This window comes from Lissotriton vulgaris, chromosome 1_2 (genome assembly GCF_964263255.1).
Source record: "Lissotriton vulgaris chromosome 1_2, aLisVul1.2, whole genome shotgun sequence".
NCBI classification, from domain to species: Eukaryota; Metazoa; Chordata; class Amphibia; order Caudata; family Salamandridae; genus Lissotriton; species Lissotriton vulgaris.
Genome location: NC_141686.1, coordinates 74,722,252 through 74,745,618, shown reverse-complemented (window position 1 = coordinate 74,745,618; position 23,367 = coordinate 74,722,252). Strand labels below are relative to the sequence as shown.

The 23,367-nt window shown below is 45.1% G+C and overlaps 1 protein-coding gene across 1 annotated transcript in view; it reads left to right on the top strand.

Moving 5' to 3' along the window:
- The window catches only part of SLC6A13 (solute carrier family 6 member 13), a 758,242-nt gene that overhangs the window by 396,248 nt on the left and 338,627 nt on the right, over positions 1-23,367 (top strand). The window contains exon 6 of the mRNA XM_086952830.1: positions 6,843-6,975. Within this exon, the coding sequence (XP_086808956.1) occupies positions 6,843-6,975 (133 nt within the window). The remainder of the gene's footprint in view (positions 1-6,842; positions 6,976-23,367) is intronic.

Sequence of the window (23,367 nt, the reverse complement as noted above, 5' to 3'; positions counted from 1 at the left end):
TACATTTATTACATTTCGATGAAGACATGTTCTTTGGCTAACCTTAACAGATCTCTAATACAAAAGTTTCCTAGCCGAGTCTAACATCCTGCAAATGCATACATTCTAAATTAAAATTGTACATCCTAGCATTAAGGGCCAACGGCAAGGTCTTAACCGGCGTCAGATCCCTACTACCAAAACTCTCGCCCTCACGGTGTGAGTGGCGCATGCGCAGAGGACTCTACCCTCGTTGCCAACTGTAACTTCCCTTGTCGTGGTGGGGGCCCCCTCTCCACTCGACGCTATCTTAAAGGTCGTCCGAGTTCCCGTGTGAGGTATCTGTAGGAAGGACAGCGTGGACTCCCCCCCATCCCCACACTCTCTATCCGCCATCGCGGATATCCGGCCCCCGGGAAATTAGTAGGAGGGGCATCTAGCTGCCCCCCCCCCTGGGAGGGGCCTATGGCCGTCTCCCCCTAGGCAACCCATCCTTAGTGGGTGCCGCCTCCCCGTGGGAGGGGCCAATGGCCACCTCCCCCCGGGCGCTCCCATCAATTCTGGGTGGCGCCCCCCTCTAGGGACCTTGAAATTACTGCTCACCGATCATGACCTTACCGCCACAGGCCGGATAGTTGACCGACTATCCGGCCCCCCCTACTCCTCCTAAAGGTCATGCTCTCTCAAACGCCTTAGCCATGCTATGAAGTCTCCTATGAGTAAATCATTCCCCTCCCTGGACAGGTGAACCCCATCATTCAGATACATGAGATCACCCCGAATACACCCGTGAGGAATGCTATGCAACTGCGAAGAGCGAAACAATTTACCAATTTTATTGTTAACCCTTTTTACCGAATGGTTCAGTGCTGACACCGAAAGGCCCCCCGCCATACCTTCCTGGGAATCATGTGGGACCAGGCAATTGTGCACCCCGGGATTCTTTTAGCCAACCAGCTAACAGCAGACAAAATTTGTTCAAGCAACACTCGTCTACCCAGTGTCACCAAGTCATTGCCCCCCAGGTGTACTATGACTACAGATGGCGGTGACCTTTGCCGCCCTAAGAGACCCTCAAAAAATGATTCGAATTGGTCAAAACAGAGCCCGCCCTTCCCATGGAAGGCCACTCTGTACTCGTATTCCCCAGCTGCGTGAGCCGCGTCACCTGCTTTGAATACGTCCCCGGCGCGCCTCACATATGAGTGGCCCACGACCCATACCACTCTCACTCCAGACGGTGGTCCTTGACCGCAGGTCTCCTGGTGCTGGGTCGACTGCAAATTCCGCCCCTCGTGACAGGCTCGCGAAACTGTAATTCAAACAAAAGACAAGAAGCGTGAGTGCATGTCAATTGATCTTTACAACATGTGCAATACCTTTTGAAGCAATTTGAGGACCATCGTCCCAACTGCTTCACTTCCTCCGCACTCTGTACCCTGGCTGTAGCCTCAGTAGCAGCCCCTATCCTAAAGGAGTGGGTCCCAAAATCGCACGGGTCCATGCCCGCAGCAGCGATTGTCAGTGCTAGCACCCTCTGGAACTGAAACCTCGTCAGTGGGGTGCCATCCTTGTGCCTCAGCAAACTCCCCCCCCCATGTAGCCACCCTTAGTGCCAAGTATTCCTCTATACACTTTATCGGGCAGGTGGGGGACCCTCGCGCGTGCTGCACGACAACACTATTTCCCATAGCCCCCTGGTCGGTCTTGGACCTGGCTATCGAGACAACCATCAAATCACCCCTAATTTGGACGTGATCCCTGCACAAACCTCCCTCAACGTCTTTCTTATTCCTTGCGATCAGTTCGCTCACCCGCATAGCCCCATGGAATGCTAATGCGAAAGCTGCCCGGAACAGAACTGCTTCGAAGTGGGAGGAGCACGTCTCGTCTAGTTTCGCTACAAGTAGAGACAACCTGTATAAGCCAATCGGGCACCTCGCATCTTGCTTGCGACCCTCGAGGCGCTGCCAGCCTCGAAGGGCCTTCTTAACCAAAAAGGAACCCGTTGGGTCTTTTATGCCATGCACCTGCGCCATGAATGAAATGGCCGCCCTATGCCTACTGGCCGTTGCCTTCTCTGTGCAGCGCTACCAGGAACCCCAGGAAGGATTCCTCCTGACCCCAGCTCTGACTCCCTGTTGGACCCAAAAATGTGCAATAGGAACGAAACGCTCCTTCGTATGCCTTCCTTGTCCTGGGGGCTAAGCTTGCTGCCACGAGGTCTTGTAATCCGGGGCACCGATTAGCCATAGTGCTTCGGGGAATGGTGCCGCCACTAGGTCCGCTGTAGGTAGATAACCCCTGAACGCCTGCATATGTGAACGAGAGAGTGCATCAGCTGCATGATTCAGTACGCCTGGCACATGTTTCGCCCTGAACTGTACATTCAGTCTCATGCAAAGCAGCACAACTTCTTTCAACAATCTCAAGATCCATTTGCAGTGTGCTGCCTGTTGGTTAATGCATTCGACAACAGTCATATTATCAGACCAAAACACCCCTGAGCGGTCCCTGAAGTCGTCTGGCCATGCCATCAGAGCAACCCAAATGGGGAATAACTCCAAGAACCCAATGTTACCTGTGAGGCCGCTGGAGTGCCACCACGTCGGCCATGTTTGCGCCAACCATCGATTACCAAAGATGGCGCCAAATCCCACGCTCCCCGCTGAGTCAGTCCACAGACCTAGTTCATCTGAAGACGCTGGCGGCTTGTTCCACACGACTCGACCGTTGAAGTCCGCCAGAAATGCCAACCAAATGCGCATATCCTGGCGAACCTCTGCCGACAGTCTCGTACGGTGGTGTCCCTCTTTGAGACCAACCATAGCTTGTGCAATAGAGCGTGAGAAGGGGCGGGCCATTGGTATCACCCTCAAGGCAAAGTTAAGCTGACCCACTGTTTGTTGTAACTGGTGCAGGGTCACTTTCTCCTTGCCCAGGCATTGCGTCAAGGAAGCCCTAAACTTGGCCACTTTTTCCATCGGTAAACGGAAACATCCCTCCACCGAATCGAGCTCAATTCCCAGAAACTCCAGTGAAGTAGATGGTCCAACCGTCTTACCTGGTGCCAATGGGACTCCAAACTCCCTCATGAGGATGCAGAAGTCATGCAGCGCCTGCGCACATTTTGTATCGCCGGCTGCTCCCAAGAACAGGAAGTCATCAAGATAGTGCATAACATGCCTATGCCCTGTGGCCTCGGTGAATGCCCACTCTAAAAAACAGCTGAACATTTCAAAATAGGCACAAGAAATGGAGCAACCCATAGGCATGCATTTATCCATGTAATAACTCCCTTGAAATGCAAAACCTAGCAAGCGCTGATCCTGTGGGTGTACCGGGAGCAACCGGAACGCCGATTCGATATCTGATTTCGCCATCAGCGCCCCGGTGCCCAGGCGATTTAACATGGCCACGGCATCATCGAACGATGCGTACCGCACTGAACAAACTTCTGGGTCAATGGCCTCGTTCACCGAGGAATCCCTTGGAGCAGACAGGTTATGAATAAGTCTAAACTCCCCTGGGTCTTTCTTCGGGACAACCCCTAACGGGGAACAGATGAACTCCGCCACCGGCGGGCGATGAAAAGGCCCTGCCACTCGCCCTAAGCTGACTTCTTTTGCAATTTTCCTCTCTGCCACGCTTGGGTTGCGCTGTACCGATAACTGGTTTTTACGAAAGGAGTCCCCCCGAAAATCCCCCGCCGGGATGTGGAAGCTGTGTAAGAATCCCTTCCTCAACACCCCAGCGGATACATGATCAGGGTATTTGTTCAACCAAGGAGTCATAGCCATGAGATCAACGGGTGTAGGCAATCGGTCACAACGTTCCACCTCACTCCTGCTTAGACCCTCCTTTTCCTCCCATCCCGCTATTTTTAGATCTACATGAACTCTCCGGGTGTGAGGAATTCCCACAGCCCGCACACACATGCTTGAACCTACATGTTCCCTGCGGTCTGTTACAGTTGCCTCGATTGAAGCCCCAACAGACCCCACGCTTGCCGCCATTCCCGCCGGTCTTAGGCTGGTAATCCCCACCGGCGCCCACTCGAAAGGGCACCGCGGACTTTTGGCGGACGACCCCTGACCCACTCCCGCCTGGCGAGGACGTACCTGCCGCCCCTGGCAGGAGCTGCTTGTGCCATGACACCGAGTCCAGGCAATCCCAAGTCAGAGTAGCATCATATTCTTTCGCTTTCCGGAATTTCATGTCATAACCTTTCCATTCCTCCCCCTCATACATTGAATAAAAATCCATAATACGATTTTGATAGCAAGTCAATTCAGTCATCACCTCGGGTTTACGTTCCCCCATAACTGCAGTAAATATAGAAAAGGCCTTAACCCAGTTCGTTACTGTCTCATCCACCCTGAATTCCGCCATCTTGGCGCGCCAGACGCTCGGGTGCCACAAATCCTTCTGGGTTTTAGCATATTCCATCTCGCGATGGTCAGTTAATAATGAAAACATGTTAACATATTTGTCTCCCCATATTAACTCTTTCGTGGCCATAGGGATGTGCTGTGCCATCTTCTCCTGCCTCGAGGGTATTGAACCCTCCCCCGCCATTGGCAATGCGAGCTTACCTGGTTCGGCCGTTGTTCCCGCCGTCTTCTCGTGACCAACTGCAGGTCCTACCGGAGCCACCTGTGGGGAAACAAGAGGAACATTCGCCTTTGCGACATCTCTCGACTGCCGCAATTGCTCGATTAGTAGTCTGGCCTCTTCGGCCGGGTCTCCAGGGGCCACTGCGCCCCCTGCCTTTTTCTTGAGCCATGCTGCCAACTGGATGGCCAATTCGGGAGGCATTTCCTCATCATTAGCGGGAGTAATCACAACTGGGATCGGCTGACCCATATCTGGGTTTGGTACCGGGTTGTCTGCCGGCGTGAGGGGGGCGACTGGGGGTACCTCTGGAACCGGGACCTCCCCCGAAACCGCCCTCTTCTTGACCCGTTTCCCTCTACCCTCGGGGACGACTCTCGGCAAGGCCGGGCCTATTACCTTCTTAGGATGACCCGGGTTGCTCAGTGCAGCCAGCTGTTTTTTGACCTCCGCCAAACCTCTACCGATCGATTGGACTTGTCTGAGTTTTCGGTCCATGCAAACCATCCGGTTCGACAATAGGCGTAACACCTTATCCGTCTCGGAACCCTTTCCCGCTTTCTTGCCAGCCATGGTTTTGAGTATTTTGCTCCCAGTCGATCAACGAGGTCCTGGACTCTTCGAACTCCAAATAACTGAAAGAGAAACAACAAGATTACAAGTTCTCAAAATTGCTGCTTGTTCCGTCGAGGGCTCACGAGCAACAAGTGGGTGCAGCCTTCAGAGCACAGGAACAAGAGGACGCTTCTTCGGGTTCCAGCTCTATTTATCCTTCTGCGGGAGGGCGTGTACCCTCCTCCGGTACGCCTACTGGGCGTGGTCTTCGGTGTAGGTGTCTAGGACAACCCCTCTTGGGCGGGAAAAGGCGCGCCCCGGCTACGCCGCTTCGGGCATATCAGCAGAGCCATGCCCCCCGCCCAAAATGGTTTCCTGGGGGGATCGGGGCACCCAACCATACGTTCGGGGGGACCGAGTGGTCGCCCCTTTCCAGTCTCTGCTCCATGAAAGCCTCTTTCCTCCATTGTGGAAATACTACTGCAAATAACTGTTTTCCCTGGTGCATGACCCTATTCCAGGAAAGCCTAATGTTCCCTACTATGATTAAGCTATGATTAAACACTACTACATAGGAAATGTTTTCAAGAAACAGCAGCTTGCTTAGAGCGACAACACTTCATGAAAGTCCACAGCAAACCTATTGTGTTGTGGACATAATAATAGCTAGGGCTCTCGGTTTTATGGTGTTTATTTTTTTAACATTTCCCTCTGTATTTAGTTATATTTATATTTTGGCTATCTTATTGATATGTATCCATATTTATTTTATGTTTTGTGAACATATGAGGTGATAACTCGTATGTTTCAGCATTTATTCATCAGATAAACATGCACACATACTTTGATGCCTATCGGGTTTTAGCACATTACACAGCCCAAAATAATAATTACACATACAAAAATAGCATAATAGTATAAATACATGTTGAGGTATGCAGTAATTTAAGAAAATCTCATTCAGCTTTCTAACTCCCTATGCTGCCAATAAGTACAGCTGTATTTATCTGTCAAAATTAGTAAAATAGGAAAACACTGAGCCCTAATAATAGCTGATGGAATTGTAGCCCAACTGAGAGAATGCAGAAGTCTCTGGAAAGTCATGTCCCAAAGGTCAGCGAGCAGGACATGGCTGACGCGTTACAAGTGTGTTGAAAAGGTGTGCTGTGCACAAAACTATCTAGTAAGTTGCTTGTCATATTGAGAGTGATAGTTGCATGTAAAACCATAGAAAAGCAGAACCATTGCAGTGCAACATTTCAAGGTGTGGGAATTCTCGTGTAAGGGCTCCAAGAGCAGGAACAGATATTGCATTTAAAGTTACCTGGCTGAATTCGGACCCCAACTGGGGCACTCATCTGAAGATTCTCTGGTTAAATAATCCATTCTTAATTTAATCTTTATTTAGCTTCAATATTTTGTCAAATTTCAATATAAAGTTTTCTAAAAGAAAAAACCTAACGTGCTTTGCGTAGATCCGTGTATGGTTCATCGGGATTGCTATATGTACATCATGTAGGAGTTAACACTCTTTTCACTAATTATGCATGTTTAAAGTAATCACAAAAGTATCTAAACTAAGCAAGATGGAGAGTAAATTCACATTTCAATGGAAGATTATTAGGTCAGTGAAACAGAATAAAGATATGTATATTCCAATTGTGCTTTTCATCGCCCCTTCTTGTACTCAATAGAAGGCAAGTGCTCCATATATCAGATGGCATAGAGCATATTGGCACCCTACAGTGGAAGCTGGCCTTATGCCTCCTCCTGGCCTGGATCATCTGTTACTTCTGCATTTGGAAAGGAGTCAAATCCACTGGAAAGGTAAGACATCAGCATCCGTTTAGTCAGAGACATTGTGCTTGGGAGTGTACTGGAAACCAACACATGACACACATATTACTCCATCAGCAATGTAAAATGTACAGAGGATGATACACATAACGTTTATCTGGCCCATATGATAAAATACCTTTCCATTATGCTAATTAACCCAATGAAATTGTTTTTGGAGTGTCACTTCTAGAATGGTTGAAACAGAGGCAAAGCACTGCTGATTTATTGGCTTTAGATGAAACACCTTCTCCATATTCACTTAGGCCTTAATTACAAGTCTGGATGTCCACGGACCACCAGATTTATGATAGCGCGGCGGTGCCGGTCTCCCAACTACCCTAGTACAATAAGGGAGGTTGGAACGCCATTGCCCCACCGCAGCTGCCAGGAAACTGACGATCCCAGGCGGTGTTGTGGCAGTCAAGGAGGGAGTAATATGCAGTCCTGCCTAGCATATTACAAGTTTCCGCTCAACTATCTGTGCCATATGGATGCACACTGAGGGCACAATATGTGCCCCCCTGTATGCATGCATACCAGCTCCTGCACGCCATGGACTTTCCACTTCATGCCATGCAGAAACTGTTTCTGCATTCCCATAGTGGTGTCCATTTTCAGTGTACCACCATGGAAATATCAAAACAAAAGCCTGCCAGACACGAGTTACACCCGTAATCTAGCAGGCGGCGCCTGACCACGGTTTTGATGGTGTGGCCGCGGGGCAGACCCATCGCTGCACCACCAAAGTTGTAATCAGGCCCTTAGTAAACCTATATCTTATAAAGAAACCGTTGTTCGAGAAAGAGCTATAGTGTAAAATAGCTAAGTAGACTTATGCGGAGAGCTAATTGTAACTTTGTTGCGACACATGGAATGCACATTGGAGGAGTATTCAACACAGTGTAGATCGACATATGTGGACTGGTATTAGAAATATTCGAATGTATGACGTTACTACATAGCATGCCAAAGCATCGCATTTTCAGAAACTACCTCTACAACGCATACCATTACATCACATTACACCGTTACAATGCATACTATTACATTGCATTTAAGGTAAGCGTTGGATAGTATAGGGGTAATAATTACTATTCTAACTCCAATGAGTGTAACAGCAGGGTAAGTGTTGGATAGTGTAGGGGTAAAAATTACTATTCTAACTCCAGTGAATGCAATAGTAAGGTAAGTGTTGGATAGTGTAGGGGTAAAATGACTATTCTAACTCCAGTGAGTGCAACAGTAGGGTAAGTGTTGGATAGTGTAAGGGTACTATGCCTTGTAATGGTTTGCATTGTAATGACTTGAAATGTAATGCCTGTGTTGTAGTGACATGCATTGGGCTTGGACCTTCCATGTGCATACTGCCTGCTGCTAGAGGGACGGTACACCTCTGGTTGAGGTAGCTGTTTGTGCTTTATAAGTGTCAGTATTATTATTATTATGCATGTAATGACATGCATTGTAGTGACATGCAATGTAATCGCTGCATTGTAATGACATGCGATGTAAACGATGTTGCGATGTAATGACTGCTATGTAAAGGTAGTGCGATGTAATGACTGCGTTGTAAGGGTTGTTTCCCAAAATATTCTTTCTCATTGAGGTAGGTAGTTTGTCTCATTCAAGTGCTATGTTTGTCAAGGGGCATGTTACCAGGTTTGAGCTGCATTTACCTGCCTTTTTCTCTGTTTCATTTAACTGAAGGGTCACAACCTTGCACTGTTATCTCTCATGCACCGAGTACTGTGCAGGCACCGTGAGGAGTTGGCAAACCTTTACAAATTCTATCTGTACTCTTACGTGCACATTGGACTATCATATTATGCCTTATGTCTCCAGTCTGGCTGAACGGATTTTCACCAAACCAAGAAATTGAACCAAATGACGCAAGGGCAGCAGTGTCAAATAATTATGGTCTCGATTTAATTCAATTTTTCGGGGTTTTTAGTGTTCCATAAAAAGAAAAAAATCGAATTTTATAACTTTTGAACTATATGACGGATCTGCATGGAAGCTGATCCCAGAATATGTTCCACAGCTTTGCTGATCCGTCAAAGCGGTACATAGTTATTAAATATCAAACAAATCTCATTGCCTATTCAGTAAGGTGGCAGCCTATTATACAACCCGTCACTGTATGTACAGGATAAATCACAGGTAACCGTGTGATATAATCCAATACTCTTCAATCACCATCAAGAGTTTCTAGTGACATCAGAAACTATGAGACAAGGTGTTTTTAAAAGTCGCTAGTGTCCTGCGATAGCCGTAGTGGAATACTGCATATAACACAAGTTACCCAAAAACAGGAAACAGTTTATTGAAAGCAGCAAGATAAACAATTGATTATACAGTATTTTTTAAGTGAATTAAAGATTTATTGTGAGTTAATCAAACCTATCACCATTACAAACAAAATACAAAAAGCCAAAAAGACCGGGATTCCAATAACAGAAAACAAAAGAAGATAGTTATTTATAGATACTTTTCACTGTTAACATAACTTTAATATTTTAGAAACAAAATCTAAGTACTTGAAATATTTGCCTGTCAACATCTTCAAGGAGACACTCAGGAAAAGAAAAAGAGTTTCCTAATCGTTGATAATTCTGTCTTTTTTAAAATTCATCTGGTATTAAACATCTTCAAGCTGGTAATAAACTAGGACAAGTACAGACTATGGGGCACATTCATCAATCCCGCATTTTGCGATTTCTAAATGGTGAATTTTACCAATCGCTGTTTAGAAATTGCAAAATGCAATGCATGAAGCATTCACAAAATAATGTGATTCCTTAAAATTCCTTAATTGCGACTCGCAAAGTCCGTGTCGCAATCAAGGAATGGCTTCCCATTGATTCCTATGGCCCCTAAGCCCATAGGAATCAATGGAAATTGCATACGCAATTTGCGAGTACCAAATAGGGACTCGAAATTGCGCATACAATTTCAAGGATGATAGAGGGGCCAAAAGGTCACCCTAATGCACCCCCGGAAAGCGCAATTAAAAACATGTTGCACACACACATGCCCCAAGAGCATGTGTGTGTGTGCAACATAAAACTTTGAAAAATGCACTTTTGTGCATTTTTCAAAGTTTTCAAAAATTACCATCAACTTTAAGTTGATGGTAATTTGCATTTCTTAATAGTAAAATCACAATTTTTCTGTTGTTGTTGCCTTTCAATAGTGGAATCGCAATTTGTGATTCCCAAAATGCAATCGTAATTTAAGTAATCGCAAATTTTGCGATTACTTAAATAGCGATTTATGCATTTGAGATGATGTATCCCAAATACAAACATTGCCGACGCAAATGGGCAGATTCTGCGAATCTGGCCCTTTTATGCCGTAGTCACCATTAATGTATGTGGGTGTAATGATGCGAGCAAACGTAGGAATGTGAAAGAATATCTAAGAACCGTGCATGCTGATATGTCATGCTTACATGCTGAGATATCTCGCAAATTCTTATTGGAACAGCTAGGTTATCAACTTTTAACATGCACAACACAAAGAACTAGGACACGGGGGTGGCGATACTTGCTCGGGCTAAGGTTATAGTAGCTAAAAAATGTCTCGCCGGTCTTATGGCCGCTGGGCTATGGTAGAATGCCAAACACAGGGATTGAACTTTACTTTATGTTCGATATATGCCCCAACAGTAGATGATCCGGAAATATTAAATCAAATTAATACACAAATGGCCAACTGGCCTCTTCCAATAATAATGTGTGGAGATTTTAATATTAATGGTTTATGGAAAAATGACCCTGACAGGTTTGTAGGACGAAAGAGGAAAAGCCATAGGGCTTTAATCCAACTAATGAATGACAATAGTCTTATAGATATGTGGGAACAACAAAATGCATGAGGGGGTGGTAGTACATATTATTCTGCACCACACAAGGCAGTAGCACGATTAGACTATTTTATGATTTCACCTACTTTTCTCCCCATCTCTAAAATAAACAGGTTGCCACGGGTAGTATTGGATCATAATCCCCTAGTACTAGAGATTTCAATCCCAAATTCTCAGATTCAACCAACTAGCTGGTCATTCGAGCGAGCTCTACTACAGCTGAAGGACTTTCTCGAAACAAATAGAGGGACTGCGCAAGCTGCGATAGTCTGGGACGAATTGAAGGCCGATATCAGGGGGAGACTATGAGCTATTCTATCACACGAAACAAGGCAGAAAAGGTTGAAATGGAGGTGAAGATAAGATTGATTGCTACATTAGAGGAAGAATTGGTCAAGGCGATTGGTGCTAAGCATAACATAGAACAGATAGCACAGAAATTGGCTCTAGCCAAGGCTACGGTGGGGGAATTGATCGCCTCTAAGGCGGCTGGAAAATTTCTGACTTGGAAGCAGGATCAATACGAATACGGCGAACACGTAGGGCACATTTTAGCAGTTAGAACTCGGCAGGCAGCAACTAGAGGGGATATACCTGAGCTGATATCAGATGCTGGGGTACCCGTCACCACCCCTAAAGAGATCTGCATGGTATTTCAGGAATTCTATCAACATTTATATAATCCGGATAGGGCTATGGGCAGAGAAGAAATAGACTATTACCTTGAGTCTGCTTCAATCAAGAGGCTCTCTATGGAGGACACTGCGGCTATGGAGGCTTGCTTTTCCCCGGAGGAAATCCAGGGAACAATCAACAATCTACCTGCTGGGAAGGCGGTTGGGCCCGATCTTATCCCACTCAAATTTTATAAGAATTTTTTTCTAGCTTTAAAAGAAGAAATTTGTAAACTCATAATCCAAACCCAGAGTGGAGGAACACCCCCGCAATCTTGGGGGGAAGTGAGACCAAAATATATTCAAAGATCCTAGCTAACCGCTTAAGCTCGGTAATTGGGAAGGTAATTTCCCCTAGACAACACGGGTTCATCCCAGGGAGACCATATCAGAAGAGTGTGTGCCCTATTTGATGGCACGGCAGCCTCACGAGACCCTATGGCCCTTACATTGCTGGACGCCGAGAAAGTTTTCTCTGGTCTGCATTAGAAAAAGCAAATGTTGGAAGACGGTGCATAGGGGCTCTACAGGCACTATATATAAACCCCGAGATCAGACTTCGAGCAATGGGCGAGGTGAGCAGAGTAATTAACGTTGGGTGGGGAACCCAGCAAGGGTGCCCTTGCTCCCCCCTACTCTTTGTTTTTTATATCGACTCGTTCATCAGGAGAATAGAATTAAATGGAAACATCCTGCCAATAACAATGAACGGCTATGAAACCAAAATTCTAGGCTATGCAGATGACCTAGCAATCACATCGTCAGAACCCGTATCGGCTCTGGCTGAAATAGAACGAGAAGCAGGTATTTATGGGGAATTGTCTGGCTATAAATTAAACCAAGGTAAGACGCAAATTGTGGTCAATAACAAAATCCCACTGACTGACTAAAGAGTAACCGAATCAGCTATATATCTTGGAATAACAATAACATCAGATCTAACAAAGATAGTGGAAACAAATCTGGCCCCCGTAATTCAAAAAAGATTTAGATAGACTGAATAATCTGCATCTGACGATAGTAGGTCGCTGCAACATAATAAAAATGATATTCCTTCCAAAAGTCCTATATTTATTCAGGACGATCCCACTGAAATTCAACAATAACAGGTTTAAAGAGATCGAAGAAGTTGCCAACCGTTTCATCTGGGCGCAAGGTAGAATGCGAAGGGCTATTAAGTTTATGTCTCTCGCAAGGGATCGAGGGGGCTTGGCAGTACCTGACTTTAGGGCATACTAATGGGCGTCTGTCCTCTAATATATTAGAGGGCTTCTAGGGGGCACTACTTCGGATAAATGGAGGGGTAGTGAGGGCATCCCAGATGTATATGAACTTTTAACAACTGAGGCCAATAAATGTCTTTTAACGTTCTGCGAGGCACATTACTACAAGAAAGTTAAGTTCAAAACAATTGAGGCAGCAATATCGGCTCGGACCTCAGTCCGGAAAAAGCAGGGACTTGGAAGAATTAACAATTATACCCCCTTATTCAAGAACCCCTCATTACCGGAGGTGTTCCATGATAATGTAATGAAACGATGGGATGAGAAAATTTTGTGATTACTTAAATAGCGATTTATGCATTTGAGATGATGTATCCCAAATACAAACATTGCCGACGCAAATGGGCAGATTCTGCGAATCTGGCCCTTTTATGCCGTAGTCACCATTAATGTATGTGGGTTTTATGATGCGAGCAAACGTAGGAATGTGAAAGAATATCTAAGAACCGTGCGTGCTGATATGTCATGCTTACATGTTGAGATATCTCGCAAATTCTTATTGGAACAGCTAGGTTATCAACTTTTAACATGCACGACACAAAGAACTAGGACACGGGGGTGGCGATACTTGCTCGGGCTAAGGTTATAGTAGCTAAAAAATGTCTAGCCGGTCTTATGGCCGCTGGGCTATGGTAGAATGCCAAACACATGGATTGAATTTTACTTTATGTTCGATATATGCCCCAACAGTAGATGATCCGGAAATATTAAATCAAATTAATACACAAATGGCCAACTGGCCTCTTCCAATAATAATGTGTGGAGATTTTAATATTAATGGTTTATGGAAAAATGACCCTGACAGGTTTGTAGGACGAAAGAGGAAAAGCCATAGGGCTTTAATCCAACTAATGAATGACAATAGTCTTATAGATATGTGGGAACAACAAAATGCATGAGGGGGTGGTAGTACATATTATTCTGCACCATACAAGGCAGTAGCACGATTAGACTATTTTATGATTTCACCTACTTTTCTCCCCATCTCTAAAATAAACAGGTTGCCACGGGTAGTATTGGATCATAATCCCCTAGTACTAGAGATTTCAATCCCAAATTCTCAGATTCAACCAACTAGCTGGTCATTCGAGCGAGCTCTACTACAGCTGAAGGACTTTCTCGAAACAAATAGAGGGCCTGCGCAAGCTGCGATAGTCTGGGACGAATTGAAGGCCGATATCAGGGGGGAGACTATGAGCTATTCTATCACACGAAACAAGGCAGAAAAGGTTGAAATGGAGGTGAAGATAAGATTGATTGCTACATTAGAGGAAGAATTGGTCAAGGCGATTGGTGCTAAGCATAACATAGAACAGATAGCACAGAAATTGGCTCTAGCCAAGGCTACGGTGGGGGAATTGATCGCCTCTAAGGCGGCTGGAAAATTTCTGACTTGGAAGCAGGATCAATACGAATACAGCGAACACGTAGGGCACATTTTAGCAGTTAGAACTCGGCAGGCAGCAACTAGAGGGGATATACCTGAGCTGATATCAGATGCTGTGGTAACCGTCACCACCCCTAAAGAGATCTGCATGGTATTTCAGGAATTCTATCAACATTTATATAATCCGGATAGGGCTATGGGCAGAGAAGAAATAGACTATTACCTTGAGTCTGCTTCAATCAAGAGGCTCTCTATGGAGGACACTGCGGCTATGGAGGCTTGCTTTTCCCCGGAGGAAATCCAGGGGACAATCAACAATCTACCTGCTGGGAAGGCGGTTGGGCCCGATCTTATCCCACTCGAATTTTATAAGAATTTTTTTCTAGCTTTAAAAGAAGAAATTTGTAAACTCATAATCCAAACCCAGAGTGGAGGAACACCCCCGCAATCTTGGGGGGAAGTGAGACCAAAATATATTCAAAGATCCTAGCTAACCGCTTAAGCTCGGTAATTGGGAAGGTAATTTCCCCTAGACAACACGGGTTCATCCCAGGGAGACCATATCAGAAGAGTGTGTGCCCTATTTGATGGCACGGCAGCCTCACGAGACCCTATGGCCCTTACATTGCTGGACGCCGAGAAAGTTTTCTCTGGTCTGCATTAGAAAAAGCAAATGTTGGAAGACAGTGCATAGGGGCTCTACAGGCACTATATATAAACCCCGAGATCAGACTTCGAGCAATGGGCGAGGTGAGCAGAGTAATTAACGTTGGGTGGGGAACCCAGCAAGGGTGCCCTTGCTCCCCCCTACTCTTTGTTTTTTATATCGACTCGTTCATCAGGAGAATAGAATTAAATGGAAACATCCTGCCAATAACAATGAACGGCTATGAAACCAAAATTCTAGGCTATGCAGATGACCTAGCAATCACATCGTCAGAACCCGTATCGGCTCTGGCTGAAATAGAACGAGAAGCAGGTATTTATGGGGAATTGTCTGGCTATAAATTAAACCAAGGTAAGACGCAAATTGTGGTCAATAACAAAATCCCACTGACTGACTAAAGAGTAACCGAATCAGCTATATATCTTGGAATAACAATAACATCAGATCTAACAAAGATAGTGGAAACAAATCTGGCCCCCGTAATTCAAAAAAGATTTAGATAGACTGAATAATCTGCATCTGACGATAGTAGGTCGCTGCAACATAATAAAAATGATATTCCTTCCAAAAGTCCTATATTTATTCAGGACGATCCCACTGAAATTCAACAATAACAGGTTTAAAGAGATCGAAGGAGTTGCCAACCGTTTCATCTGGGCGCAAGGTAGAACGCGAAGGGCTATTAAGTTTATGTCTCTCGCGAGGGATCGAGGGGGCTTGGCAGTACCTGACTTTAGGGCATACTACTGGGCGTCTGTCCTCTAATATATTACAGGGCTGCTAGGGGGCACTACTTCAGATAAATGGAGGGGTAGTGAGGGCATCCCAGATGTATATGAACTTTTAACAACTGAGGCCAATAAATGTCTTTTAACGTTCTGCGAGGCACATTACTACAAGAAAGTTAAGTTCAAAACAATTGAGGCAGCAATATCGGCTCGGACCTCAGTCCGGAAAAAGCAGGGACTTGGAAGAATTAACTATTATACCCCCTTATTCAAGAACCCCTCATTACCGGAGGTGTTCCATGATAATGTAATGAATCGATGGGATGAGCTTGGTGTAAGGACTATTGGGGATTTAATAGATACTACAGGCAAAATTACTTTTGATAAGGCGCAACACTTATTTATTTTAGAGCATAGAGATTTTTATAAATACCTGCAGATTAGATCGGCTTTGCTAGGAGGTAACAAGGTATTTGAAAGAGAAGTAGTAATGGAGCGATTGCAAAGCCAGGAAGGATGTTCAATTTCACAGATCTATGAAGAACTGAGCCTGTATAAGGCAGATGATCTGTGGAAAATTGTGGCAAAGTGGAGAATGAAATTGAATATAGTTGGGAATTAGTTTGAAACCTCGCTCAAACTGGCGAGCACAAAACTAAAGGTAGCGAACCTTCAGGCTCAAAATTATAAAACCGTTTTCAAACTATATTATACACCGAATAGAATAGCTCGTTATGGGGGTACAAGCGGTATAAGCTGCCCGCGATGCCAAAGCACAGAAGCACACACGATCCATATGTTTGCTTCATGCTCCATCCTAGATCCATGTAAAAGGGCAATAGAACAGTTTATGGCAAGAGCAATTGGGATCCATATAAGCTTAACTCATGAATTAATGGTATTGGGAGTAATGAGAGAAGGAGTACCTGTAGCTCATCCGGAATTTATATTTCTGGCAATGGCTATAAGTAGGATCTGCATAGCATCTTTATGGAAAGACCCAAACCCCCCAACGTTTTAACAATGGCTGTCACAGCTCCTAGCTGTATATAATTTAGAGATGGCACTATATGAGAAAAAAGGGCGGAAGGCAAAGCAACTAGGGAAACAAATTTGAGCTCCAGTTTTAGAATGGAAGCAGAGGCTGGAGAGTAATTAGTGGGGAATGGCTAGGAGTACTGTCTTCATGTTTAAAAGCTAGGAGGATTTTGCTAGAGAGGATGAAAGATGGGTAGGACGGGAACAGAGCTGTATGAAGGGTGGATCAATTGGAATTGATATCAATAATAATGCCTCGATGTATGAGGGGTTCTGTACACCATGAAGATAGAAGAAAATACTAGATTGTGCTGTAAAGATGCAAGGATATGTATAAAGTGGAGAAAAACATTTTTTAAACATTTTTTCATTTAAGCTGAATGTACATGGATTTCCGTTATCTAATTTGTGTATCAATGAAATAAAACGATGAAATAATGAATTGGTGATGATGAATAAAACATTTTTTTTAAAAGAAATTGCAAAATGCAATGCATGAAGGATTCGCAAAAAAATGTGATTCCTTAAAATTCCTTAATTGCGACTCGCAAAGTCTGAGTCGCAATTAAGGAATGGCTTCCCATTGCTTCCTATGGCCCCTAAGCCAATAGGAATCAATTGGAATTGCAAACACATTTTGCGAGTCCCAAATAGGGACTCGCAAATTGCGCATACAATTTCAAGGATGATAGGGGGGCCAAAAGGACCCCTTGAAAGAATAATTAAAAACATGTTGCACACACACATGCCCCAAGAGCATGTGTGTGTGTGCAACATAGAACTTTGAAAAATGCACTTTTGTGCATTTTTTAAAGTTTTCAAAAATTACCATCAACTTTAAGTTGATGGTAATTTGCATTTCTTAATATTGAAATCACAATTTTTCTGTTGTTGTTGCATTGCATTTACGGAATAGCAATTTGCGATTCCCTAAATGCAATTGTAATTTAAGTAAACTCAAATTTAGCGATTACTTAAATAGCGATTTATGCATTTGGGATGATGTATCCCAAATGCAAAAATTGCGTTCACAAAGGGGCAGATTCTGCGAATCTGGCCCTTTGCGACCGCAATAAGCAATGATGCAGATACCCCCTATATGAATCCAGCCATCGAAAGTGCATGGACAACATGCGTAACATGCTTTCCAGTTCCAGTTTTTAACGTCTTTATTTCGAAGTTCTTCTTCATAAAAGACAGGCATATAAAATACATTCACAAAACACACAACTAATATGTACAGAATTATACAGACAATTAAAATATTCCTTCAAGAATCTTTGTTTAAAAAAACAATTAAATTGCATAGAAAGACGTTAGTGTCAATGTTAATACAGATATAAGTGGTCTATTTAAGAATGCTTCCCGGAAAAAATAGTTTAGCTATTAGCACTTCGTAGTTACATATAATACAAGTTAAAAAGAGACATATGCCCAATCTATAGGAGCCTATACCTGGTCTAAGAACATACTACATGAAACCACATTACTGGCTGGGGTAAAATATAAACTAGACCCTTAATAACAGCTATTCAACCATTGCAGTATTAATAGGGTATGTCGTGTCTATGGGGGGCTGAAGGGCTAATATCACCCCTTTCTAGCAAACAATTGTATACTGCTGTAGATCTTAATAAGGGGATGTGTGGGGTACACGGATAAAAATCATACAAATCCCAAATGGAGATGGGACCGTCACCTTCATGGGGCTGTGAGGATCTTAGGTAGGGGACGATGTTCCTATTCCTAAATTTAACAAGGATTAAGTCCCCCGGAATGTCCTTGGCTAGTGACCCTAACCAGCCCACCCTTCTAACACTCAAAATACCACCATCCATATTTGGTGGCAGGGGTCTATTTTTATCTAGCCAGAAAATGACCTTGTACAATAGGTCCTGGTATCTCTCGGGTTTCCTGTGAGCGGGAGCTGGAACTCCCGAAAGAACTAGCACAAAGGGGGCAGCTTCTGGAGGTAGGTCTATATGTGCAGTTCTGCTATGCTCTGCTCTAATAGCAGAGTAATTTGTTAACCAAGGAATGGGGGCAACTTTAGTGACCGGTGGGGGTTGACTCTTGGGAGGCCGTTTATCAATCTGGACCTTTTTTGTATTAACCAAAGGTTTGTGCGCGGTTTTAGTAGCAGTTGGAGGTAACTTGCTTGGAGCTGGAACATTTTTTGTTGTATCAATTAACAAAGGCACTTCAGGTACAGATCGTGGAATAGAGCAATTAGGTGTTGTCATCTTTATAACAGGTAAAGAGTTGGCTTTTATGGCGGACTCTATACTTGTCAGCCTATCCCCTAAAGCGGAAATTTGTACTAGCAGGGGTGCTATTACTGAATTTAACAACTGTTCGAGCTGGGGCAGTAGTTGCAATTGCAGCGATGGTACTTTGACATCCAAATTTTCACTGACCCCCCTGGGTGTGATGGAGTTTATAACAGGCGATGGGGGATCAATACAGCGTCTTTGTATTTTAGGTTGGAGTTCGCAATCAATTGCCCCTTCATGTTTCCTTTTCACACTTTGGCCCAGCGATAGAGCAGTTGCCTCGATGTTATCCTTATTGGGTAATAGGGAAAGTTCACATGGTCTGTCAGGGGGAGTGTTAATACTAGGGCCTTTTATGGGGGAGGGGGATGTCACTGGAACAAAGTTAGACCCGCATAGTGCATTTAGTTCCTCCCAATAGGGCAAATTTGGCAGATTAACAGGGGTTTGTGACGGGGATAGCAGTTGACGACGATCATCAATAACCATTTCACAAATAGTGGTAGGTGATGCATAGCTCAGAATAAGTTTTTCCATTCTCTGGCTGTGGTATAGAAAGTTTGTATGCCCCCTTATGTATCACTGTTAAAAAAGTATGTTCAATTAATTGTGACAGTGAAGGGGAAGCCTAGAAGTCCATAAATAGTCTTGTGGGTGGTATGCAGTACTATACCTTCTTTAGCGTTGGAGCCAAGAGATGTGGCCCGTCCCGTCCTCCTCGTGCCTCTGAGGGCCACAGAGGGCCCGCCCTTTGCCCGGGCTTCGCCCGGCGCTGCCCGCGCGCTCCCGCGTAGCGGGGGGCAGTCCTTCCTTATCAGCGCCTCCGGGCGCACACTGATTGGCTGCTTGCGGCGTCCAGCCGCTAGGGATCTTGGGGGATGTAGTTCCCTCTCCTGCCGGCCGCGCTGCGATGTCCTGGCAGCAGCGGCAATGGCGGGAATGGCGGGGCTGGAAGATCGCTCGGACCCAGGAGCTCAGGAGACAAGGTAATGGGCAGCTCTGTGACCGGTGAAAACACCTCCCGCTTCTGCAAATACCTCCCGCTGCTATGAGGGCAGTCCTTCCTTATCAGCGCCTCCGGGCGCACACTGATTGGCTGCTTGCGGCGTCCAGCCGCTAGGGATCTTGGGGGATGTAGTTCCCTCTCCTGCCGGCCGCGCTGCGATGTCCTGGCAGCAGCGGCAATGGCGGGAATGGCGGGGCTGGAAGATCGCTCGGACCCAGGAGCTCAGGAGATAAGGTAATGGGCAGCTCTGTGACCGGTGAAAACACCTCCCGCTTCTGCAAATACCTCCCGCTGCTATGAGGGCAGTCCTTCCTTATCAGCGCCTCCGGGCGCACACTGATTGGCTGCTTGCGGCGTCCAGCCGCTAGGGATCTTGGGGGATGTAGTTCCCTCTCCTGCCGGCCGCGCTGCGATGTCCTGGCAGCAGCGGCAATGGCGGGAATGGCGGGGCTGGAAGATCGCTCGGACCCAGGAGCTCAGGAGACAAGGTAATGGGCAGCTCTGTGACCGGTGAAAACACCTCCCGCTTCTGCAAATACCTCCATAACATGCTTTCATTAATTGTGAACTTTTATTATTATTGTCTGATAGCTCAAGGGAGTTCAAAACTGCTCTATTTCACCAAAGCAAAATAAATCAGCACAGTGTGCCATCTCCTTCAACCTGTGTCTTAAAATAGATTTAATGCTTGGACTGGAGAAAAATCGATATCCCATTTATTAGTCCAGTCTAGATTGTATACCAGGGATTAGGTTCACCATTGAGTATCCTCCAAGCCATTACTGGTTCAAAAACACACATTTTTAAAATAGATCTCACAGTCCATAAACTGTTTATTTATATTTAATTCTAGTTGAATGCAGACATGGGTTGTTGAGTTAGGCAGCCTCCCTAGAGATATATAAAGAATACATTGGGCAGTATTCAACCAATCAATGTCATTTCCAGGTAAAGTTTCAAGACCACAGATAAACCAGGGTGAAAGTTTGAGCTGATTGGTTCTAGTGTAGGAGACTGTGAGTAAGATGAATTTGAGAGCTGCCACTTTATTGTTCAGACTTGTCAAATGAGTGGAGATATCCCCTTTTCATTGAAATGTAATATTAAAAGATTATAACTAAAAGATCTTTGAATTAACACAGAGATTAAAGACTGAGATGGGTATTTCTTGCACCCAGGGTTGAAGGCTACTACTTTTGTTTTTTGAAGAGTAACAGCATGTTTAGTGGGAGTCCTGTAGTCTTCCGATACCTACACTGAACATTGAAGCCCACTCTTGAGCAGTACAATAGAAAAATATCATCAGCGTTCTAAAGAATACCTGTGCCATGAACTCGAAGCTTGGGAGGAAATATTCAGGCTCCTTGAAATGCTTTTCCTAGGTGTGAAGCATGAAAGTGCTAGAAAACACACCTGCTTTTATCCACAATTCACATACATTTTGATCTTCAAGAGTACTGGCACAGTTGAACTTGAAGCCAAGTTCCCCTGTTCGTACTCTTAATTGTACTGTGTAGGTTACAGGAAATACCAACATTGATACTTTAGACTACTAAAAGTAGTTAACTGAGTAGAAGGCTGCTTGGTAATTGATGAAACAGGTGTAAAGAGGAGCCAGTCATATATTTTTTTGCTACTATTTCGGACGATGTCATTCTGTCGCTTACACAACCCCATTCCACATTGGGGAACCTGTCGAGAGAGCTTCTGGCTTTTGGAAGTGTTGCAGGGTTTAAAGTTAGAACTTTATTGACCAAACAGTGGCTGGCTGTAATATTTGGCACAAACTCTGGCTCCCGCGCAAGCACAGAGCGTGGGGCTTATACTCCTCTACGGCTACTTGGCCATCTCTTAAGGCTTGGGATCAGCTAACATGCTAGAGAGGCTAGACTACTTTTCCCTCTTTTATGTCACCTATCGAGGACAACCCCGACTTATTGCGCGTTCCCAGTCTTCCACCGTTGAAGAGACGAGGGTTGTAAAAGGGTAGGCTCTCTTTTTGATTTAGATGGCTTGATCCCCTTCCCTCAACTGAGTAAGGAATATTATGATCTGCCATAATCGGACGCTTTCCATGACTCACAGCTTGCGCACTGGGTGACCAAAACCTCCAATTTTGCTCTTATGTCCCGTCTCTTGACTACCTTTGACTGGCTGGTCTGTATAAAGGACAACCGTAAAGTCATATCTGAGCTTTACGCCATGATCATTGTACACCCCAAGAAGCAACGCACAAAGGCGCAGGTCCGTTTGGAGACTGAATTAGGGCGGCCATTAATGCAAAAGGAATGGGAGCGCGTCTTTTTCCGGGCACACCACACGGCTTCCAACTCTGCGGGCGCGGAATCTGCTTATAAAGTCACTTATTGCTACTATACCCCAGCGCGTATCAAATCATGGGATTGAGCTAAGTTAGACCTCTGCTGGCGGGGGTGTGGTCTTACTGGCACCTTGGTACATATACTGTGGCACTGCCCAAAGCTAGTGCGGTATTGGGCAACTGTTCTCAATGACCTTGACACTGCATTTCAGATTACATTCCCATGAGCACCTGAACACACGTTATTGGGACTCCCCCCATTCTGAATCCTTCCCTTTATTGTCGCTGAGGGGTAAGCAGATAGCCCTAGCATTGCTTGCGGCCAGGCAGGTTTTACTGGCGCACTAGGGATCCTCGACAACCCCAGACCCTCGAGACTGGATTCAGAGGCTTTGGCACCTCTTAGCGATGGAGCGCCTCTCGCTCAGCATTGATGGGAAGGGCTCGGAATATGCGAAAGTATGGTCCCCATTCTTGCAAATCCTTACCAAAGACATGAGGGAAGTTACGTGCCTGAAATACCTGCAAATCCTACAACTCATTCCTCAGGAACCTCCAGGGGCCACCAAAAATTAATCTGACAGATAATAGCCTGGGACCGGCTGTTAGGGAGAGGTAGAACTGGTGGTTCACACAGGAAAACTATGAAGATCAAAACTTTTAGATGTAACGAAACACCAATCTCCAGGGTACCTTTCTTCTGTTATTTAGGTGAAAGGGGAACCTGGGGTCCTCAGTTGAAACTCAAGGGCAATATGGTTGTAAGATCCACCACAGGTCTTATGAATTTCTCTAAAAACTTGGCTCGAGACCCATGGAGGCTATGATCCGCATCTATAAATCAAAATGCTTAGCAATTGCATCATATGGGGCCGATATTTGGGGCTATGTACCAGCACCAGGCATTCAAACTATAGAAAACAAATTCATACGATCTCTTTTGTCACTCCCACAGTCATCCCCTACATTTTCAATTCCCTGTGAAGTGGGTTTGGGATATATTACTGATCTCTTAAAAATTACCCCCCCTGCTACGATGGGTTAAAACCTGAACAAATGAGGAGATCACGCTGAACCACCTCATACTTAAAGACTGTATGGCCTTGGATAAAGCGGATAGAATACCCTGGCTTGCGTAT